Below are 20,835 nucleotides of genomic sequence, written 5' to 3'. Positions count from 1 at the left end.
GGTCATTGGAAAACATTTCAAATAATTGGAAGTTTAGCACAAATCACTCAAATTCCTTCTAACAACATCCAGCAATGCACTTCTATAAAGTTGGGGGGGACACACAGGAGACGGATGCACAGAGAAATGGTCTAAATCTCAGGTCTGTCTTTAGATCCTTCCAGACTATTTTCAAACCCCAAACCTTCAGTTTCTTGCCTAACTTAGCTGTGTCTGACAGATATTGTTTTTGTAGTTATTTTGGTATATTTGAGTTCGTTCTTCTAAAGTCATAGAAAACATTACACAACTCTTTACACATAAGTAGTACTTGATATTTAATTACATTACTAATACTTAAATAATTACAACATAATGGTAACACTGATAAAGTTCCTCCTCAGTCGTTGATTAAACCCTTAAAAACTTATCTCCTAATCAAAGTTGCGCATTTAGATGTTTTTTTCCATTAAATTGTGATCCTGTCCTGCCATAAAATGCCATAGATGTAACTCCTTTGCTTAGGTTTCTTACAAATGAAACCCAGAAGTCTGAATCTGTGTTTCTGAAATCATCTGGCCTCTGCAGTCTCAGATGGACACGTTCAGTTGTGGTACTAACTGCTCATTTTGTACGGTATGTGTCTTCTACCATATAAAATAGCACCATATAGACACCAGAGGGGGTCTTCAAATTAGCGTTCAAAGAACAGAAAGTAAACACTACTCAACAGAAAGAAAATGAGCACACCACAGCTAAACTGTTATTGGTCCAGATGCCCACTTGAGGGTGCTATGTCTATCTCCCCAACATCCCACAATCCCACTGGATGATCTCCTCCTGTGAGAGTGGACTCTAACTAGCATTATGCTACATGCAGCTTGCAGGACCATTCACCTGTACATGTCTGACGTGGGTTTTGATGAGCAGGGAAGGAAAGACGAACCAGCAGCACTCTTCAAATATCTGAGGAGTCATCAATCGTTCTCATTACCTCCTTGCCTTTTGCCAAAGTGATGCTCAAAGTCTCAAAGTCAAACAGACAATAGAAGACAGTAAAGCTTCAGCTGTTCCATAAAGCAGCATACAGCTGCTGACACTGTGCAGCACAGATGAGTGAGCTTGATGATGGAGCTGCAGAGGGATTGGTTATCCATTTGGCACACCACCTGAGTCAGGTTAACTGTGTCAGCAGGACAGGAGACAGCCCACACACTGATACATGAGACACTCACTGCAGACAGAGTGAAAGCTCCATTCATCCATATCAGCCTGTTTTCAGTGTGCTAATAAATGAATGGGCTGTCTGTGAACCAGAAAGCTCTCTGTGTCACAGTTATCTGGGACACAACTTTTACTTTCTACTTGACCCAACGATCCACATGACAATCTCTTCAATGTTTAAAAATCAAGGAAAAGCAAAAACAAAACAGCTACTACAATGAGGCAGTGAAAGTTGCACAATTAGTGTGGCCTCAGATCAGATCCTGAGAGCAAACACCACTGAGTTGCACTGATCTCAGTTCATTTGCCAAGACCTTGCGGCTAAAAAGCAATTATGACGGTGCGCCAGCAAACAGTGTCTGGTTCTGCAGGGAGCTTTTCAACACTGAGCAAACAGCTTGAGCTCAGCGGAAGGAACTTTCTACCAGAGTGATCTCTCTCTAAGTATACACCTATACTTTTAACCCTTGACCTGCAGGCTCTGAGTGGCTGGTGTTTCCGCATGAGATGGTACACAATGACACCCAATACCCACAACAGGAGCTCCTGTGACCTGAAATGCAACAAGGCTTTCCTTTCTCTGCCACAGGTCCTGGTCAGATACCCTGTAAGCAGGCCATCCTATCTTGACTATCTGGTAGAACAAAACTGTAGAACGTTGTGACAGTGCAGTATAGCATTGAATGCTTTTTTATGCAACTCTTTCACTTATTTGGGTGTTTGTTTCTATCTTCAACCAGCAATAAGAGGAAGTCAAAGTGATGGGCGTAGCAAAGGATGTCCTCAAGATAATAACCTGAGCATACTGAGAAAACCGAGAATGTCTTTATGTTCTCCGGTGCAGGTGTTTTAACATCATTGTACTTCCCCTCTTTTACTAATTCCCTGGTGTGCAGCTGACAGCAAAAATAGATTTCTTGAGAAAGAGTGTAAAGGCCAGTAAGTCACTATGTCTTGCAAAGCTGAGGGGTAATACCTTACTGTTCAGGAGAAAAAGAAAGTCAGGTCATGAGAACATCTCCTGGTATGAAATCTAAAGAGCAAAACCTCCCAGTTATGGAGGTGTTGGTACAGGACAGTCCGTGAAAAGGTTTTTTTGGACATGGCTGCCATCTGACACACCAACACTGTCACCATGAGGACTTCACACACCAGCAGGTCAGACCTACTGCGTGTTCACAACTTGCTTACTGTCATCCTACATATCTGAGATCCTGGCGTGTAGTGAAAACACTTTAACAAGTTAATACCAGAGACGTTATAAAGGCAACACTTGCCACGTACACCATGGCTACGCTGAACATGTAACACATGCAGAGCAGGATTCTCGGGGAACGTGTCTTTTTACTGGCTACACCTGCAGCAGCGCATGTACCCCACACAGGTGCAGAAGAACAGCATCTGATTCAGGAATTGTTTTGTCTGGACTCAGCTCAGCGCTCTAAAACAGGTTTTTCACTCAGTTTGTGTAACAGGGGAACGGTATTATTTACAGACTACGGTAGACGCTGAAAGGAATAAAGTTATTAAGCAACCTGGTACTGGCAAATGAATGCAGACGGGGTGATCAAGACGGTGAAGATCAAAAATAGTGTTTTCCTATGTACCATCTATCCACCCATCATCTATACACCACTTAATCCTCACTAGGTTTGCGGGGGGCTGGAGTCTATCCCAGCTCCCAGTCTCTCAACATGTTTCTGGACTGTGGGAGGAAGCCAGAGAACCTGGAGAGAACCCACGCTGCACGGGGAGAACATGGAGACTCCACGCAGAAAGATCCCGGGTGTCCTCACCGGGACGCGAACCGGCAACCTTCTAGCTACGAGGCACCTTGCAGCATCCTATGTCCAGGAGATTGATTTATTTTTTTACATTGACATTTTATGACTCATTTTATGTCACACCTACGGACAATTTAGAATCACCAATTAACCTCAACATGTTTTTGGAACTTGTGGAAGGAAGCCAGAGAACCCGGAGAGAACCCACGCTGCACGGGGAGAACATGGAGGCTCCACGCAGAAAGATCCCGGGTGTCCTCACCGGGAGGCAAACCGGCGACCTTCTAGCTACGAGGCACCTTGCAGCATCCTATGTACCAGTAGATTGATTATTTAATTTTTTTTTTTAATATTGACGTTCTGTGACTCATTTTCTGTCAGCTGAACCAGCATATATCCAGCCAATCATGCAGTTGCACTAATGCCAGCAAACTTTTCAAGTATTTTTTCTTAGAGTCTGTCCAGTAATTCTATAACTGCAAATGTCCCAGTGCACATTGAAATTACAGTTACAGCTTTCTCCCCATCTGTTTAGAAAGGAGCTTGAAATAATTGTTCGGCGGCAAAATATGTGCTGAGTGCCAAGATTTGTCTAGAAGGACATTGTTAATACGCTCTTAGCAAATAAGCATCAGACTGGGCTGCTTGGTCTTCTCTCCTTTTGTCATACTCAGCTTTCTAAGCACTTGTGGTTATCAAACGCCGCCCATGAAACGATACGAAACAGCTGAACAAGGAACATTGTTAAGATTATGGTCTCCCTCCTGACCAGACTTAGTCAGCAGATGTCTCTTGCATTCAGCTTCCTTCTGCAACATGTGACTGCTTTACAATATTAAATATTACTGATGAAACACTGTAAGTGGTGCACAAGGTGGTAAATGCAGCGATGTGCTGAATGTTTCCTAATAACACCTGATGGCCATTTCCATTTCCTCTTTCTGCTGGTAGAAAAAAAAAACAACCTAAGGCAACTTTACTGATCGCACTCGACACCATTTCATTACACATGCATTGCTAATGAGGTGAATTAAGTTTTAGACTCGTACTTTCAGAACAGAAGCTTGATGCTGCATGATTGGTGCATAAAAATATTTCACTCAGTGCAGCGTCTGTGTGAATCTAGGACAGTCTGCCAAATCTGATCTTTATCTCATCAGGTCAGAGCCTCATATGAAGTCTTAGAGCCACATACAACCGTTATAAAAGCACCTAAACTGGCTTTTACTCTAAAATTTAGGATCCCCAGGGTGATCGGGGCTCATGAACTTCACAATTTTTGGTAATTTGTTAAAATGGAATGACCAACTGAGCAGCTAATCAAACCCAGAATTAAACATGAGTCCTTTTTTTTTTTTGGTGCTTCCATGAACTCACAAACTCAAACACTAGATGACAGTTAAGTCTGTGAGGGTGTGGTGCTGAGGCCTCAGGGTGGAGACTGCGACTGGGTCAGTTAGCTGGAGCACCTCAGCAACCTGATGAGTGAGCTGAGCTGTACTAGGGCGAAACAACTAATCAAGTTTTTAGGTCAAAATATGAAACAATACTATCAGCAAAAAGCAACTCATCAATCAATCAAAACCTCATTCGTATTTGAACACATCTGACCTGGTGTTTAAATTGTGTCAGTGGTTTTACAAACTCGTACCGTCCTCCTTGTGTGACAGCCAAGCTTCTGATAGTATCTCAGGTAATAACACTCTGTCATATGTTTTAAACATACTACACAGTGAATCCTGCACTGAACCTGGACTTTAAAAAGTAATATTGCATATCAAATTACATTATTTGTCAAAAAAAAATCCCAATTAGATACTTTCGCCAAATCAATCAGCTCTAAGCAGTAGATAACCCCAACTTCCATGGTGAATTGATGCCTGGTCAGACTGGGACTGGGAGTTTTATGTACTAGCATCTGCTCTGAATACCAGCAGCTAACAAGCAGGTTCATTCAGAGTTACCTCAATGTGATAGCAAAGTGGTTAGAGCGCATACCGATTATCAGCCTGGTTGATTATCATGGCCGATATCTGGCATTTTTCTTATTGTCGCAGCCTCCACTAAATGTCTCGGATATATCTCTCGAGCAGACACCGCAAAAACCAAAAAAGAAACACAAGCCATCTCCACAAACCAAGAAACTAACAACTGTCAAAGTGGCTAAGGCGACGTAACACCTAGCGGCTAAGTTACACAGCAGCCACAAGTCTACCCTGAAACACAGTCTGGAAAATAATAATTAATAATAACGCTTTAAGATATGGGTCATAGTGAGCAATAAAAGTGAAAGAACAGCAAAAGAGTACCTGCAGGAGACAAACTGTTCAATCTGAGTCGATCCCACATAAACAGAGGAGAGCATCCTAGTTTAGTCACTCCTATTTTATATATTTTACATATTCAGTTGTAGTCAGCTTTTATAAGGAAGAAGACTTGTTATGAATAACACGTTCCCTGCTATCATATTCTGTTCAAATATTGCAGTTAATGTAGTTCCAAATATCGGTTCTAAGCCTTTTCTTGCCAATAATCAGCACCTGTATCAGCCCTGATGCATACAGTCACATGCACTCTCAGCAGCAGATCCCTGGTCCAGCTCCCAGTCAGGTGGACCATGTGCTGCAGGTCGCTCTACTCTCTCTTCTCTCTATCAAATACAGGCCAATAAAAAGCTCAACAATAGAGCTTAACAATAGGATGTTTCAGAGTTACCGCAGCTGATCTGTGTTTTGATGCTAAAGATATTCTTCGGTTACAGAAACGTTTCTGTGAAGAACGAAACGGCTCTCTGTGGTGAACCTAAGCTAGCTGACACCGCCAACAACAACCTAATAATAATCTAAGCGTACAAGTCGGCCCTGCCAGTTAGGCAGCTAGGCACGGTACGCAGCATCAGTAGGCTAAGATGTTCACAGCAGCAAGCTGGTTTAGTCACAATAACAATGTCCAATGAATAGGAGCTAATTACACTAATTTGTTAGAGTTTGGTGGTTAAGAGAGGCAGAGAGGATATGAGTGACTTAAAGGTGAGATGACGGCTAACACTGTCATGAAGTGTGACATTATGAAATAAAATGTCATGACAGAGGGTGACATTTTACAGTGCAAACACACTTCCTGAAAGGTGTGATATAATATGAAATAATAACTTCAAATGTCTGCTACAGCACAAATAAAAACAATATGCAGCAACACTCAATGACGACAGAAATCGCACAAATAAATTTCAGATTGATGCATAAATCTTACATATTTTATTCTATTATTTCCTACATCTATGTCTTTATTATCTGTATGTATTTAACACTGAGCAGGTGGAGCTCCGTGCATGCAGTACTCTTAGGAACTGAACACAACAAGCGTAACAGTTTTGTGTGGCGTGTTGCATAATCTGCAGAATCATTCCGAGCCGTGAATTGGCATACGAGGCCATGCACACCCATGCAATGTGCGCCACAGAAGAATTCAGGGCTTTGTGGGGCTAATATGCACCATGCACATGCTCGCACACTCCAGGTTCTTACCACACACACACACACACACACACCACACTGGGGTCTCCATGGCAGCCGTAGCAGTCAGCCAATCGTAGGTGGCCTGGTGTTGCCTCTGGTTTAAGAGGAAGTTTGTTTGTTTTTTCCAACAGCAGAGAAAGAGTGAAGGTGTTTGTCTGCCTGCAAACTGCATCTACATTAGATCAGCTAACAGATACAGAACCACAAGTGGACTGACTTTGGTTGGAAGATGTTGCCATATCACCCAAAAAACAAACGGCACTTTTTTACCATAAACATGCAGCTTGGAATCCTTCCCAGACCAATTTACAGTGAGAGGGATTGTGAAATACCAACAACTCTTTACTAGCAACCGAAATATTTAGTGAGCCGATTAGACTCATGGTGTCCTTACAGATTAACAGCTAAGAGGGAAATAGAAATGGGAAGCCTTCCAGAGAGAACAGGATGAGGTGAGTCTAAATAAAACCAGTTTTCTCTCATTTCTGATCATCTGCAATTTAAAAACAGCAAGATAAAGGTATTTTAAAGCAAAAATGCCAAACAATTTCTGTTTTTAGCTTTGCAAAAGTGAGGATTTGCTGTTTTTCTTTGACATTTGCCGCCATATGTAAGAATAAATTTTAAAAAATAAACAAATAATAAAAAAATATGTGATTTTGGACTGTTAATTGAAAAAAAAAGTAATATTCTTTTTAACATTTAACAGACCCAATAATTAATTATTAAAAACAACATAAAACAACAAGTAGGGCAATTAATAATGAAAATACATGCCAGCCCTACAGCCATTCAGGGTACACTGTGGTTTGCTCATTTGCAGAGCCGTATGAATCAGTTAACTGACAGGAAAACCACGGCTCTCAGGCACTCCTAGATCTTGCAGCTGCTTAACTTGATTTCAACTGAGAGAAAATTCATATCAAGAATGAGTTTGCACTTCCTGTCTGTTTAAAAAACAAAAAAACCCTAGCTCCAAGCCATAACCTGGAGGAAACTCAGTGAGTGAGATATCTGCTTTGTTTGTTTCACTCTTTGTTTATAGGAGCGGTTGGCTCAGGGCGAAAGCGGGTGAGAGTGGGGAGTAATCCAGCTCAGCCCTCTCCCAAGAGAGACAGAAACGTTGATCAGTAGCAGGATGTGTTATGAGCGAATGGAGAATTCAGCTGTGACAGGAGGACGGTCACCTCCAGTGGCCTGTAGCCCTTTCCTGCTCCTCTTAATGTGAAAATCTTTGTGGCGCAGCTCTGTCCCCCAGTACAAACCCTGGGGAGGTCCACGCCCTTGTTGATTCTAGGAATGGACACACACACACACACACACACACACACACACACACACACGTACGTACAAAGGGCAGCATGCCAGTGAAGCATAAACAGTAAGCAGATGGGAATTCAGGTACCGTTAACAAAGCTTTGCTGTTACGATGCTGAAGCCATATTGTGAGGAGCAGACCATCTGCACTGTAATAAAGCCAACAAGTCTTTTAATGTAAATTTTTTCCCAGTAACCTTCTGTGTTCCTGACATCATTAGAAAAAGCACTGAACAGTAAAACCAAGCTGATAGTTTCCCACAGTTTCAACAGGTAACGACTGCGGCTGCTGACGTCAGTGGACTGTGGGAGGGTATTGCATCACAGGAGTTTCTACGAGGCGACAGTAGCTTTACTATGTGTCATTTGAGCCTGGGATCGTATCGAGGGAAATCCAGCTATGATGAAAAAAGCCCCTTACAAGTACCCGCAAGTTACCGTACGGAGTTTAGTCCGTTACTGCTCTGGCTGACAGACGACTCAGAAGTGACACGTAGACTTTGTCACATGGTAGCATGCAGTACAAATTCATATCCATCACCTGAGAGGGAGACGTCAGATAATCAGCATGACAGCAACAGCAAACTATCAGAAAGCCAGAGTCAATATAAAAAGTATCCTCAGACATAAGCAGAGTCCTGCAACAGCTGGTCCACACAGAGCTACGATTCCAACATGATGGTGTTAGTCTGGGATTATATGAAGACACAGAAGCTACTGAAACAGCCTAAAGCAGGGGTGGGCAATCCTGGTCCTCAAGGGCCACCATCCTGCATGTTTTAGATGTTTCTCTCTTCCAACACATGATCAGCTCATCATCAAGCTCTGCAGAAGCCTGATAACGATCCTGATCATTTGAATCAGGTGTGTTGAAAGAGGGAAACATCTAAAACATGCAGGACTGTGGCCCTCCAGGACCAGGATTGCCCACCCCTGGCCTAAAGCCACAGAGAAGAACTGCGACAAGTTCTACAAGACGTCTACAACAACCTACCTGCCAAGCACCTGGAGAACTGTGGACAATTATATGAAGGAGAACTGATGCTGTTTTCAAGGCAAAAGATGCTGACACCAAATTTTGTTCTGTTTACTACGTTTCGAATGAAGTTAATCTCCAAAAAAAACCCTGGTGCCATCATCTTGAACAGCATCCTCACATGCTCAGTACTCCCCAAACATTTTGCACAGTCCCACATATGTAACAAATTACATAAGGCCAGATCTGACCTTGATTTCTGTTTGTGTGCGTGTGCTGTTGCACGTTCTGCGCTGAGACGTATATCACAGATAGGAAAGCGCTGCAGGTTCTGGCCTTGCATTTCACACCCCTGATATAGAACTAAGGTCAAGGCTTCCGCACACATGCAAACGTTCAGTCCTGCATCCATCTCATAAGCGAGAAATGATGCTGCAAAACCCACACCTCCTCCTCATCACAGATACATCCTGCCTGCTTCCCTGCGCAACCACGACGACACACTCATCACCAAGGTAACACAGGGACAAGTCAGACCATAAATAGTATTTTAGTTTTCAGGATTTAAAGCAATGGATTCTCTGACTGCCTTCACTTGGAAGAAATTTTAGATTTGAAGAAGGTAAAAATAAAAATGTTATAAAATACTACAAAATAGGGAAAAAAATATAAATTTGAATTTCGCAGAACCAAATGTGATTAATTCCTGTGATTAAGTCCTCTAAACATTATTAAGATTTTATTTTATTTCCTGTGTGTCTCTTTATGCTCATGTGAAACCCCAAAGAAGCTGACTCACCACAGGAGCAGCTATCTGTCTGCCTGAGCTCTACAGCAGAGGAAGGAAATAAGAAGATAAACCAGTGTTTGGGGAAAGATTCACCCTGATTTGTGGGGATTTTTTTTTTTTTGTCTGCCACAGTGCCAAACCTTTAATTTGCAGTAGGACATTGCCCTAACTGGAGCTGTCAAACTGTCCGGTTATAACACGAAGACGCCAGAAGTGAGCACCCATCTCGTATACAGACGGCCCCAGAGCCTGTAAACTGTAATTCACAGGTTTAGGAGCAAAGCACAAACAAAGCAAATGCTCGGAGCTTCCATTCACACCACAGAGAGCTAAAATGGAGACAATATGACAGGCTCATAGTTCCCCTCCTGAACATGCTTTCCAAGGACGGGCCTGGACAAGCCCTGCTTATCTGAGGGAAGAAAGCCAAGCCAAGATGAAGGGAGAAATATGTGTGTCAAATTCAGCAGTCACTTTCTAATAGACTGACAAAAACCCATTTCTTTTCTAGGTTTGCTTCCTCCCTTCTTCTCATATCTACTTACCAGCCCGTCACATAACAGTTTTATTAAAAATATCAGCTTTTTTTTTTTTTTTTATTCTGCCTGTAATGTATGCTGGAATGAAACCTGAAGCCATCAGCAACGAGACGTGGTATGTAAAGCCAAACCTGTCATCAGATTATGTAACAGCACAGGCCTACCATGACAACAGGCTGTGCTGCAGAAACCTGTCAGACTTTTGGTGGAAATAATCTCCTAATCTTTCAGAGAAATTCCTATCCATAGTATGAGGTCATCTAATGCTCAAGCAACTGGAAAAATATGAAAACAATCATTTTTCTCCATCGTTTTGGCATCGGTTTGATCATTATCTCACTTTATAAAATCACTAACAATCTATGCATCACACTGGACCTAATTATCTACACTGCAGTGCTGACATACAGCCACAATAAATACAGTCATGACTCGATAATCCGACACTAAACGCAAAACCTTCTTCTATGTCGGATAGCAAGGCTGTCGGATTGTCAAGACGGAGGTCGAGATACAAGCATTTGTTGTTAATATTTATTGTTCATAGTTGTTATAATAACTAGTGTATTGTTAGAACACTACGCATCGCTGGATTTCATGCCTAATTGACTGGTGCACTTGTGCATGGACCCATCGGTTGACATCAAGGATAAATATGTTCAGACAGCAGGCTGAAGTGATCCAAATCCAATATTTTTTTCTCCTATGTGACCTGTATCTGATCTTTTCATGACAGTCTGAACAACACAGATCCAATTCATGATGAATATCCAAATATTCAGCGCGGACTTCCACCCCGGGGCAGCGCTCCGACGGGATGGAAGTGGCCGGAACGCACAGGCAGTACTTGGTTGCTGATGCTAGTTTACTTAGCGGTCACACTTCTGTTTCCACCATCGGCGGCGGCGGGGGAGTGGCAGATACGCTCCACCGTTACCATCCATGTTTACTTCCATAAACACTGAGCATGCTCGCAGCATGTGACGTCGTCGTGTCCTCTTCTGCGCATGCGGGACACTTTTGGGTCGTATGAAGTTCACACAGCAGATCACATACAAGTCGCATTTAATTAGAAATGTGAACGAACTCACAAAAAATCGGATTTCACAAAAAAAATCTGAATGTAGCATCAAGTCCTGCAGTCTGAATGTAGCCAATCAGATTGTTCAGTCAGATAATACGCCGTTATCCTTATTTGTGACATAAAATGTCACGTCGGAGTCGGAATCCAAGGCTGTCGGTATGTTAAGGCTGTTTTTAAGGGGTTCCGTTTGTTTTTCCTACGACTACATCCCAGGCACATCTTACCTTTTCTGACATATTTGGACCAGCAAACATTTGAGTCACTTCGAAACACTACAGATAAAGGCGGTATACTTCAATAACGCCACAAAGTTTAATCAGCTGCATCTTAAGTAAAGACGTCAATACATGCATTACTCCTCTGTGGAAAAAGTGAGCAAGCCCTTTTCCTCAGAAGCTAGTGTTGCTCGCTGGCGTTACGTAGTCTGACGTCAACTTGCGGGAAAATGTGACCACTCTTCTATGTAACATTCCTTCAGTTGAAAGATATTTGAGGGGTTTCTTGCATGTAGCTGTCGGTTTCTAATCCCCCTGCAACATTTCAACGGGACTCGAATGTGCCTCCTGTGCAGGTCTGATTTGTGCAACATCTGTATGATTGTTGACGCTATATTTTGACACCAGCAGTTGAATCGGTACCTGCAGATCCTGTGAAGACATTTTGAGTTTCTTGGAGACTTTTTCTTTTTTTTTTCACCCACCAGTCTACTCTTGGGCTGAATTTGCTGGGGCGGCCAGTCAAAGACAAATTGGCTGTCGCTTGAAATCAGCACAGCCGCCTTACAGTGGAATGGTTTATTTGGAACCACTTGGACATCTTTACAAATGCCTTGCCAGTCTCATACACTGGTGGAGCCACACAATTTTCATAAGGGTGGCCAAGCTGAGGCCATTACTCACATTAGGGTTGATGTTAATGTCTTTTTTTTTTTTTATAGGAAACTGATGGAGGCCAAAATCTTTTTTTTTGGTCATTCACTTTATCATTTGCTTATGTAAGTATGACTGCCATGCAGAACTACAATGTGAATTCACATATTTAATAATCTTTTCTTTTTAAATCAACAATAAAAAGACTAAAAACCCTAAACATTTTTTTCACCATGTTTAATTAATTGTGGAAAAGCTCATTAGATAATTACAGCTCAAATTCCACATAAGACTTTTCTAGAAAAGTGTCCTTGTTGTGCTCAGGACACCCACCTGGTTCACACTGTGTCCATCCAGCCTTTAGTTTCTTTCTTTTAGCTGCAGGCTCTGGGTCAGCGTTGCATCGTTCAGCAGTTTTTCTTTTCCTTTTGGTTTTTTTTTTTTGAATATTTTTTTTGGCCTTTCGGCTTGATTACACAGAGGAAGACAGGAAAGTAGGGGGAAGGACCTGCATCAAATGGTTGTGGCAGAATATTGTACTGAGGTAGTGACAAAATCCTGCTAGCACTCTGTTTGCTCATTTTGCTCTGTGCGTCGCAAACCTTCCCATTGTCTGGTGCCCAACAATCTCTTCAGAGAGGTTGCACCTGCCCCGCCCTCAGGAGGTTCTAATGACTGGCACCTAACAGGGAAAGCACTGTTGTGACATTATGGATTTGAGGGTGCTTGTAGGGAGTGGAGGGAGGTGCTTGCTTTCTTTTTTTTTTCCATTAACCTCTGAACATGACTGAAAAACAGTCAGTATTTACTGTCATTTGGTTGAGCACATATTTATAGACAGTGTTTCAAAGAGGATCAAGTGTTTGCGTGTACAAAGAAATACCAACAATTTCCACAGGATGAGCCTTTTTTTCCAGACATGACTATGATGTATAATATGTTGTTCTAAATTTATAGTATTCACTCCAAAGAATTTAGCTCCAAAATATAGAAGTGAAATACTTGTTACCACAGAAAACACCTCATCAGTGTTACTAGTTCTGAGACGTGTAGCGGTTGGTCCTGTTGGCTCACAGCTGGAAGGTCCTGAGGTCGATTCTCTAGTTTGATTAGAGCCTTTCTGTGTGGAGTTTGCATGTTCTCTCTGTTCCTGCGCTGGTTTTCTCCAGGTGGTCCAGCTTCTTCTCACAGTCCAAAATCAAGCTGAGACTACTTGATAATTCGTAACCGTCCTCAGAAGAAGTGGCGTATAGATAACAGATGGATGGATAGTTATATGATGACTCATGTTAACATGCTGCCCACATGAAATTGTATCGTTGCTATAATGAGCCTTGTGGGCTGCAGGGTGGCTCAGTGGTTAGCAACGTTGCCTCACAGCTAGAAGTTCGCCGGTTCGCATCTCGGTGAAGACACCCGGGATCTTTCTGTGTGGAGTCTCCATGTTCTCCCCATGCAGCGTGGGTTCTCTCCGGGTTCTCCGGCTTCCTCCCACACAGTCCAAAAATATGTTGAAGTTAATTGGTGATTCTAAATTGTCCGTAAGTGTGAATGTGAGTGTGCTTGGTTGTCTGTCTCTAAGTGTAGCCCTGTGATAGACTGGTTACCTGTCCAGGGTGTCCACCCCAGTGAGGATTAAGCAGTGTATAGACAATGGATGGATGGATGGATGGATGGATGGATGGATGGGATGGATGGATGGATGGATGGACGGACGGATGGATGCATGGATGGATGGATGGGCCTTGCTTACGTCAGTTTTGACAGAAATTCAAATACAAAATCTCTTGCAAAACTGTTGCATACTTGAATGTGAACTAACTGAATGAGAAGTTCTTTTCTGTTTACTTTCTGAGCGACCAAATGTTTAACAGAGAAATGTGCTATAGGTTAGAGGAACAGGAAACAGCCCGGTTAGCCGCGTCATCCTGCTGGCAATGTGACTGAAGAACGATGAACTCAATTAACCAGCAAGTCCTTCAGCTTTACTTTAAGAACAAAAACAAACATTTTTCTCCGGAGATCAAGTTTGCTGTGTGATGAAAAACACACAAGGTAACACACTTGATCCTTGCTTTGCTTGCGCTCAATAAAAAACAGATGTTTCTGTATTAAAATGCTTCAAATAGCTCGAATAGCTGAAAACTGGAGTTTGTCCATCACTTCCAATAGTAGTCTGCGGCATCCTGGCCTGATGACCCCGGACTTCGCTACATGAGATCACAACAAAATCAGCAAAAACGCAACAATGCTTGTTGCGACAGTCTTGCAATAACAGCGGATTAATCCAGATTTAGACCAACAGTGCTGTGAATCAGAGGTGAATCAGGAACCACACAGAGAAGCCAGAGCGACGGCCTCAGACTCATATGACCTGATGGACGACCCCTTCCCAGCAGACGCATCCTACACAAAGGCATCAGCATGAGCAAGACCCCTGGCATGAGCCCACCGCTCATGTGTAACAGACGACTACATCCCATCATGCTGAGAGACCAGGAGGCCAGACCACTGTTGTTACTTCAGTTGAAAACTTTGACCTGATGGGCAGAGGCCCCCCGAAAATACCTCCAGTTCTTCCCACAGGTCCACACACCCTCCATTGTTTTTAACCACAATTAAAGTCTTTCCACTGATTATCCCAGCTGTCAGAGCAAAACATCAATATCCGGTGGGACAACAAAGATGGAATAGATTAAGAGACTTCCAGTAAGTGCTTTTCCTCGCTGACCCACAGGTTTATGGGAAAATACACCCACCGACCTGCTCCGATGGAAAGGCGAAGGGCGTGTCACGATTGGAAAACTCAGCAGGTGTGCTCCTTCCTTCGATTCAGTTCATCCATGTTGTACTTTTTCGATCTCTTTCCCACACATTTGTCTGTTTGTTAAACGCCATTTCAAAAAAATAAAAATTTCCACTTTTGCTTCAAATCATTTCAACATCAAACAGGATCTGAGTTTTTGTATTCACAGCACTGGTGCCTGGATGTTACTAATACTTCTGTATTTTGAGGCTTCTGACCCAAAGTGTAAAATTAGTCAGTTCCCTAAATCCTCTTCTATCATTAAGACCACAAACTATTCACTAAACCCTTAAGTTCTTACTAAATGCTATCAGCAGAGCGGTAAAAGGGAAACAACGAGCTAACAATAAGCACCAAGCCGACCATAATCCACTAATATTAAAAGGACAGAACAGACTTGGACACACGGATGTGTCACCAGAGACGTTCTGTTTGCTCAGAAAGCCTTCCTCAATCTATTCTCATGTTTAACTTAGTCACTCACTTTTGACTCATGACATGCAGACAATCTCAGTCAATATTGCCACACTTTTTTTTTGAGGAAGTCTAAAAGGCAATGCCACAGCATCTGTGTGAATCCTGTTTCCTGGATCGGCCTCCGTGTTACTTATTTTACTCAGAGGACCCTTGTTCTCCAGGGGCTGTGGAATAAAAGACATGCTTTAGGCCCTACTACCTACAGCTTATATAAAATTGTATTGACGTACCAATTCCTGATGAGCAGAAGCCTTAAAGATATAGTTTGGTATTTTGGAAAATTTGCTTTTTTACTTGCATGCAGTTAGATAAGAGGACTGGTGCTCCTGACAGGACTACAATTGCGTTTTTGCATTTTCATGTGGACAGAGACTTTGTGTGGCCTTACACAAGATTTATGTTCTATCCTAGTTGCACAAAGAACTGTCAGACAGTTAGAAACCTCCCTCCCCCCACACCTCTCTGACGTCAGACAGGGAGCGAAACTTTCCAAAACTTACAACTGTACATTTACATCTGCTTCATGCTGTGCAGGGCTGAGAGAGGAGCGAGGCGTTGTAACTCTGAAATTATGCACCACTATTCCTATTTTTTAATTACATCATGTCTCCCTCCCTCCTCTCTTTAACTCCCTGTGTTCCACTGCACCCTCCGGCCTAGCTGTTCAGAATGACTATTAATAGGACTGTCACGAGGATGAAATTTTAGATAGCAACTAATTATCATAAAAATTAAATATCAAACATTAGAGGTTAAGTGTTTTGAGACAAACAGCTGTTGAAATTACAAATATAGCAGAAGAACGGTGCGCAAATGGTAGAAAACAACATGGAAAAGGTGAAATATGACATTTCTGTTCCCTTTATCCAGCTGTTTTTAAACAGTTTTAACAATTTACGCAAAAACACTGCAGTCAGCTTCAATAAGTGCAATCAGACAATTACGTCTAAGCATAAACAAAGTTGATTTCTGTCAGTCAGACAACATTCTGCAAATAACTTCATAGAGACCGTAACTCAGCCCCGACTTGAATCAAACCACGTTTTGATTTTTTTGCAAAACATTTAAAAAATATTGATCTTTAAAGGTGTTTGCTGATAGCTCTTGCTACCTTTAGACTGTCCCAGCAAAAATGCTACCTCCTGATTTCAGTCGTTATGTGAAGCTAAGCTAACCAGCTGCTTGTTCTAGCTTCAGATTTGGTACACAGACATGAGTGTGGTGTCAATGTTCTCATCTAACTCTTGTACACAAATCAAATAAGTGGATTTCCCAAACTGCCAAACTCTTAGGGGTGCCTTGGTAGCTCAGCTGGTGGAGTGGACACGCCATGAGTCCTTGTGGTCCTTTACTGTATGTCATCCCTCTCACTTTACTGTACTTGTAGCCTAAAACTTTCCTGTGAGCTACATACAAATATGTCTAAAATAAGATAAACGTATAGTTACACACATTTCATCAGTGTCAGATTATCTAACTTCAAAAATGTGCGTTGCCACATCCATGCTGGCTGTCAGGTTAATAATGCATGAATTCTTATACAGATAAGAACACTGCTTATACTGTCACTCTCTAAATGCAAAACCTTTAAAATAGTTATAGTACAAAGGGTGGCAGCATGTTATTGCATCACTGAATCCCTGAGTTTTTTTCCTATTAATGATTCTGATAAGTCAAATAAAAAATAAATGCTTTTACTATCATGACAATTGTGTGGTTGTTTCCATCTCACTTGTCTTTATGACTTTAATCAGTTGATTTAAGAGTTTTTTTCCTGCACAGATAAATGTTTCCAATTCATTTTCACCTTTTTCATTCTTATTGGAGGTGGGTGTTGCATGCCACATTCTCTGCTGCATCCATCCCAGTCATATATTAAGTGGAGTACTAAATTTACTTTGCAGAGTGCATTGTGGGAGAATGTGTTTAGAAACAGCACTCACAAATCTGTCAGTTTTGTCGTCAAGAGTTGAGACGTGACAGACACGAACAATGGATCCAACAACTGTTTAATACATGCAGGAATGTCCTTATTAACCACGCTGGGTTTTGTTTATTGATCATCTATGTCAGACAGTCTATCTGTGGGATTTATTTCATTCCAACATGTATTTATTAATCCCAGTTTCCACAGAAATCACAAGGCATTCCTAGTCTTCAGGGTAATAGTAAACTGAAACCTCTGCACTGAATGAAGCCACACTGCCAAATCGGACTGAGCCAAAAACACATCAGAGTCAATCCAGGAGACGAAGGGAAAGTTTCCTCATATTTCAAACTGTAAAACACATTGTGCTTGAAATACAAACAGTCTGTTGGAGGATATTGTTGTGTTTGTGTTGTAATCACCGTTTCCAGTCGTCTACCTCTTGCTTTTATTGAAATATACGTGGCACCATGTTTTTAAGTCATGACAACTCTGACCACCTGAACATGATGAAGCCCACATCCAGAACTCAGTCCAAAGGCGTTTCTGTTATCCTGCACATTTCCAATCTGTATAGCAAATGCATTAATCAGTTTGTTTCCTACTGAAGTTAGAATGTGCGTGGCGCTTAACCCACCACTGAACTTACAGGATATTGCGTCAAGCAGCACCTGCCTGACATTGTACCAGGAGGAGGAAGGAGTGTGAATCCTCCAATAACTGCAGTGACTAATGTTAAGCATTAAGAAGCACTTTTTACCACAGCAGCTACTGACTGTGTGCTGAATGCATCGGGTTGTATCAGGGGGTTTTTATTTCTCAGCTAGCTCCTCTGAGGTTGATGTAACCCCACTGCAGACCTCTTAGCTACAGTTTGGACTGATCACAGGTGACAGTTTCAGAACCCGTCTCTGTATCCTGTAGAGGAGCTCGGCTGGCCGTCGCTTACAACTCGAAGGAAAACAAAACTTATACTCAATGCACTACAGCCAGTTATCATCACGTTTAAGACTTAGAAATATGGGTTATGATACTCATTCATTGCATTCTCCTGCTGCTTTCACCCATCATGCTTCCTTAGGTTAGACAAATGTATAGGCTCAACATGTCTGCAGTGTCCTTGAGTGGTGGTGCACATGTTCAATCTACATTTTAATGTCTTCATTTGTGTTTGCAAGGCACCGTTGTGGGCTTTCTCTCAATCGTTGGTTTTGTCCTGATTGAATAAAGGTTAAAAAAATAACACATAATGTTCCCAAAAGTCAGACCGCAACTCCTAAAGGTCAAGCCAGACAGACCACTTCATGCACAGTACTTCATAAAAAGAAAACCCTGCATACACATGTGAAACTGTATCTAAGTTCCCAGGCTGCATACTGTACTAAAAGCACAAAGACACTGACTACTCTGGGCCTAGTTTGAGGTAAACCACTAATCTACAAGACAAACCCAACGTGATGCTCGAGCAGGGCTTCACCAAGCAAACTTCTACATCAGCGCTGGTGTCGCTAACTTTTCCTGTTTTGCCAGTGACTGCAAAGTATTGTGTTGCAGCAGACTGTGGCCGTGGTGTCAGTTCCTTTAAGTCATGTCTGACATCCACGGCACCTCTTTCAGTTTACTTTGGGTCTGGTCTGGAGCCAAACTCAGGCAGCGTCTCTTTTGTTTCACGATGTCCGCTCCGAACGGAGGAGCTGGGCAGGAGGAAGCAAGAGCCAGAGATAAATAAATAAATCACATAACACTGTTGATCAATCGGGGAACACTGTGTACTGGAGGACAGGCTGAGCCAAAAAATAAATAAAAATTGAGTGGCTGGTCAGTGAGTGCACGCTGAAGCCATCACAGCTTGATGAAAACCTCTCTATCTATGAAAACATGCCACATAAGTGATTAAAGTTGAAGTATGCTGGCATCTGTACAGCTTCTTCATCCTCTTTTGTCTCCAGTTCCCTGCAGTCAGGCTCCTTGGCACATTGAACATGCATTACCTCTACTTTAGTCTGATCAGCTTCTCTGGCCTCCACACTGTTAATCAACACTGTGAGAACTGGCATTGATTGCACTGCTGGTGGTGTCATATGAGCCACTTGGTGCAATATTAAACTCTTATGTTTTTATGGTTTTATAAGCATTACTAGTGGTGGTGCTGACTGTACCTGCTGAGGAGGAGTCGTCATGGTCGGAGCTCAGGTAGCCGTCGCTCCTCCGGTCCGGGGTGCTGCACCCGGAGCCCCGGGAGGCTCTGCGGAGGATCTGCGGGAAGGACGGTGACAGCCTGCCGTCGTCCCCGGAGTCAAAGTCCCTGCTGTGGCGGAAAGGCCGCCGGTTGTCCCGGTAGACGTTGGACGTCCTCTGGCTGTCCCTGCCGCCGGTCTTCGGTGCCAACAAGTTATTCCTCACGAAATTCTCGTTGAGCTCCGTGTCTTCATATTCTCGGTCGCTGCTCTCCTCGTTGTCATTAGCTGGACGGACGGGGGCCGGCTCCACTCTGTGGAAGCTGGGCTTCACCGGCGGGACGGGGATGGGGACGGGCTTACCTGTCTTGCCGCTGAACCTGCTCCGGTCCCGGCCGAAGACGGCGGAGAGCCCCGCCGTGTTACCTGCCGCGTGGGGCTTCACGCCTCCAGACTCGGACACCTTGCCGCCCTCATCGTCCCGCCGCGGTGGTTTCCTCACGTTCCCCGTCTTGGAGAAGCCGAACGTGCCGCCGGCGTTAAAGTTCTCGTCCTTGCCTTCGAACCTTTCCGGGTCGTTCCTCCTCTGCCGAGCCATGGTGGTCTGCAGGTAGATCACCTTGAATTTCTCCTCCGCCAGAGCCTTCTGGAGCCGCTTCAGGTTGCCTTTACACGACTCCAGCTCCGACTCGATGTCCTCCACGGAGTTCAGGTCCATTTCGGGGACTTCTCCGTCGGGAAATTCATTCCTCCAGTGTTTCGCGAATTCGTCCTGCTCCCACATCGTGATGTTGCGGCCGCAGTCTGGGAGGAACGCTGAAGCTAACTGTTCTACCTTCACCGACAGTTAGCGGCGAGTCTGTCGCAGATATCCACCTTCCCCCCGTCCTCCTCTGCTCTCTGACAACAAAACGCCGTGTCGGTATTAACTGGACCACTTTCCGACCATCTTCAGCCTCCCACAGATACAGCTGACAGCCACAACGCGCTCCGTGTGCGAGAGTGTGATGCGGAGAACAAGTTTGCGACTCCGCTGAAAAGTTTCGCTCTTCCTGGATCCAGACGTGCTGCGTTCATGTGCAGCTCGGACACATGAGGCGTGTGCGCTTTTGCGGCGACAACATCAAATCAACGCAGCACGCAGAGGCGTTGTTAGGATCTTGACAGACTGGGGGCTTTACTTTTTTACCGTAACCTGAAAGCTGCGTTAATTTCAAATGACTTAAAGCTGTTTATATTGATAGTAATCTGGCTGCACTGCTTTTTAAATAGTGCAGGCGAAGAGATGCAGGTGTTATTGAGAAGAACGAGTTCACCCTTAAATGCAACACCCCAAATAAAATACTACTAATAATAAACAGAGCAAAT

The 20,835-nt window shown here is 43.2% G+C and overlaps 1 protein-coding gene across 1 annotated transcript; it reads right to left on the bottom strand.

Moving 5' to 3' along the window:
• Positions 1-534: 534 nt before the first annotated feature.
• On the bottom strand, positions 535-20,467 carry abr (ABR activator of RhoGEF and GTPase). The gene is made up of 3 exons (XM_008286083.1): positions 19,450-20,467; positions 14,697-14,705; positions 535-544 (listed from the first exon to the last, which is right to left on the bottom strand). Coding segments are annotated over exons 1-3 (813 nt in total). The 5' UTR covers positions 20,252-20,467; the 3' UTR covers positions 535-542.
• Positions 20,468-20,835: the final 368 nt, after the last annotated feature.

Source organism: Stegastes partitus, unplaced genomic scaffold (assembly GCF_000690725.1).
Source record: "Stegastes partitus isolate 25-593 unplaced genomic scaffold, Stegastes_partitus-1.0.2 Scaffold430, whole genome shotgun sequence".
Taxonomy (NCBI): Eukaryota; Metazoa; Chordata; class Actinopteri; family Pomacentridae; genus Stegastes; species Stegastes partitus.
The sequence above is the reverse complement of the archived record's forward strand: the minus strand, read 5'-3'. Positions and strand labels throughout refer to the sequence as shown.

What these genes read in the sequence shown, in the direction of transcription:
- abr (XM_008286083.1), bottom strand. Translation starts at nt 20,251, where the DNA reads ATGTGGGAGCAGGACGAATTCGCGAAACACTGGAGGAATGAATTTCCC.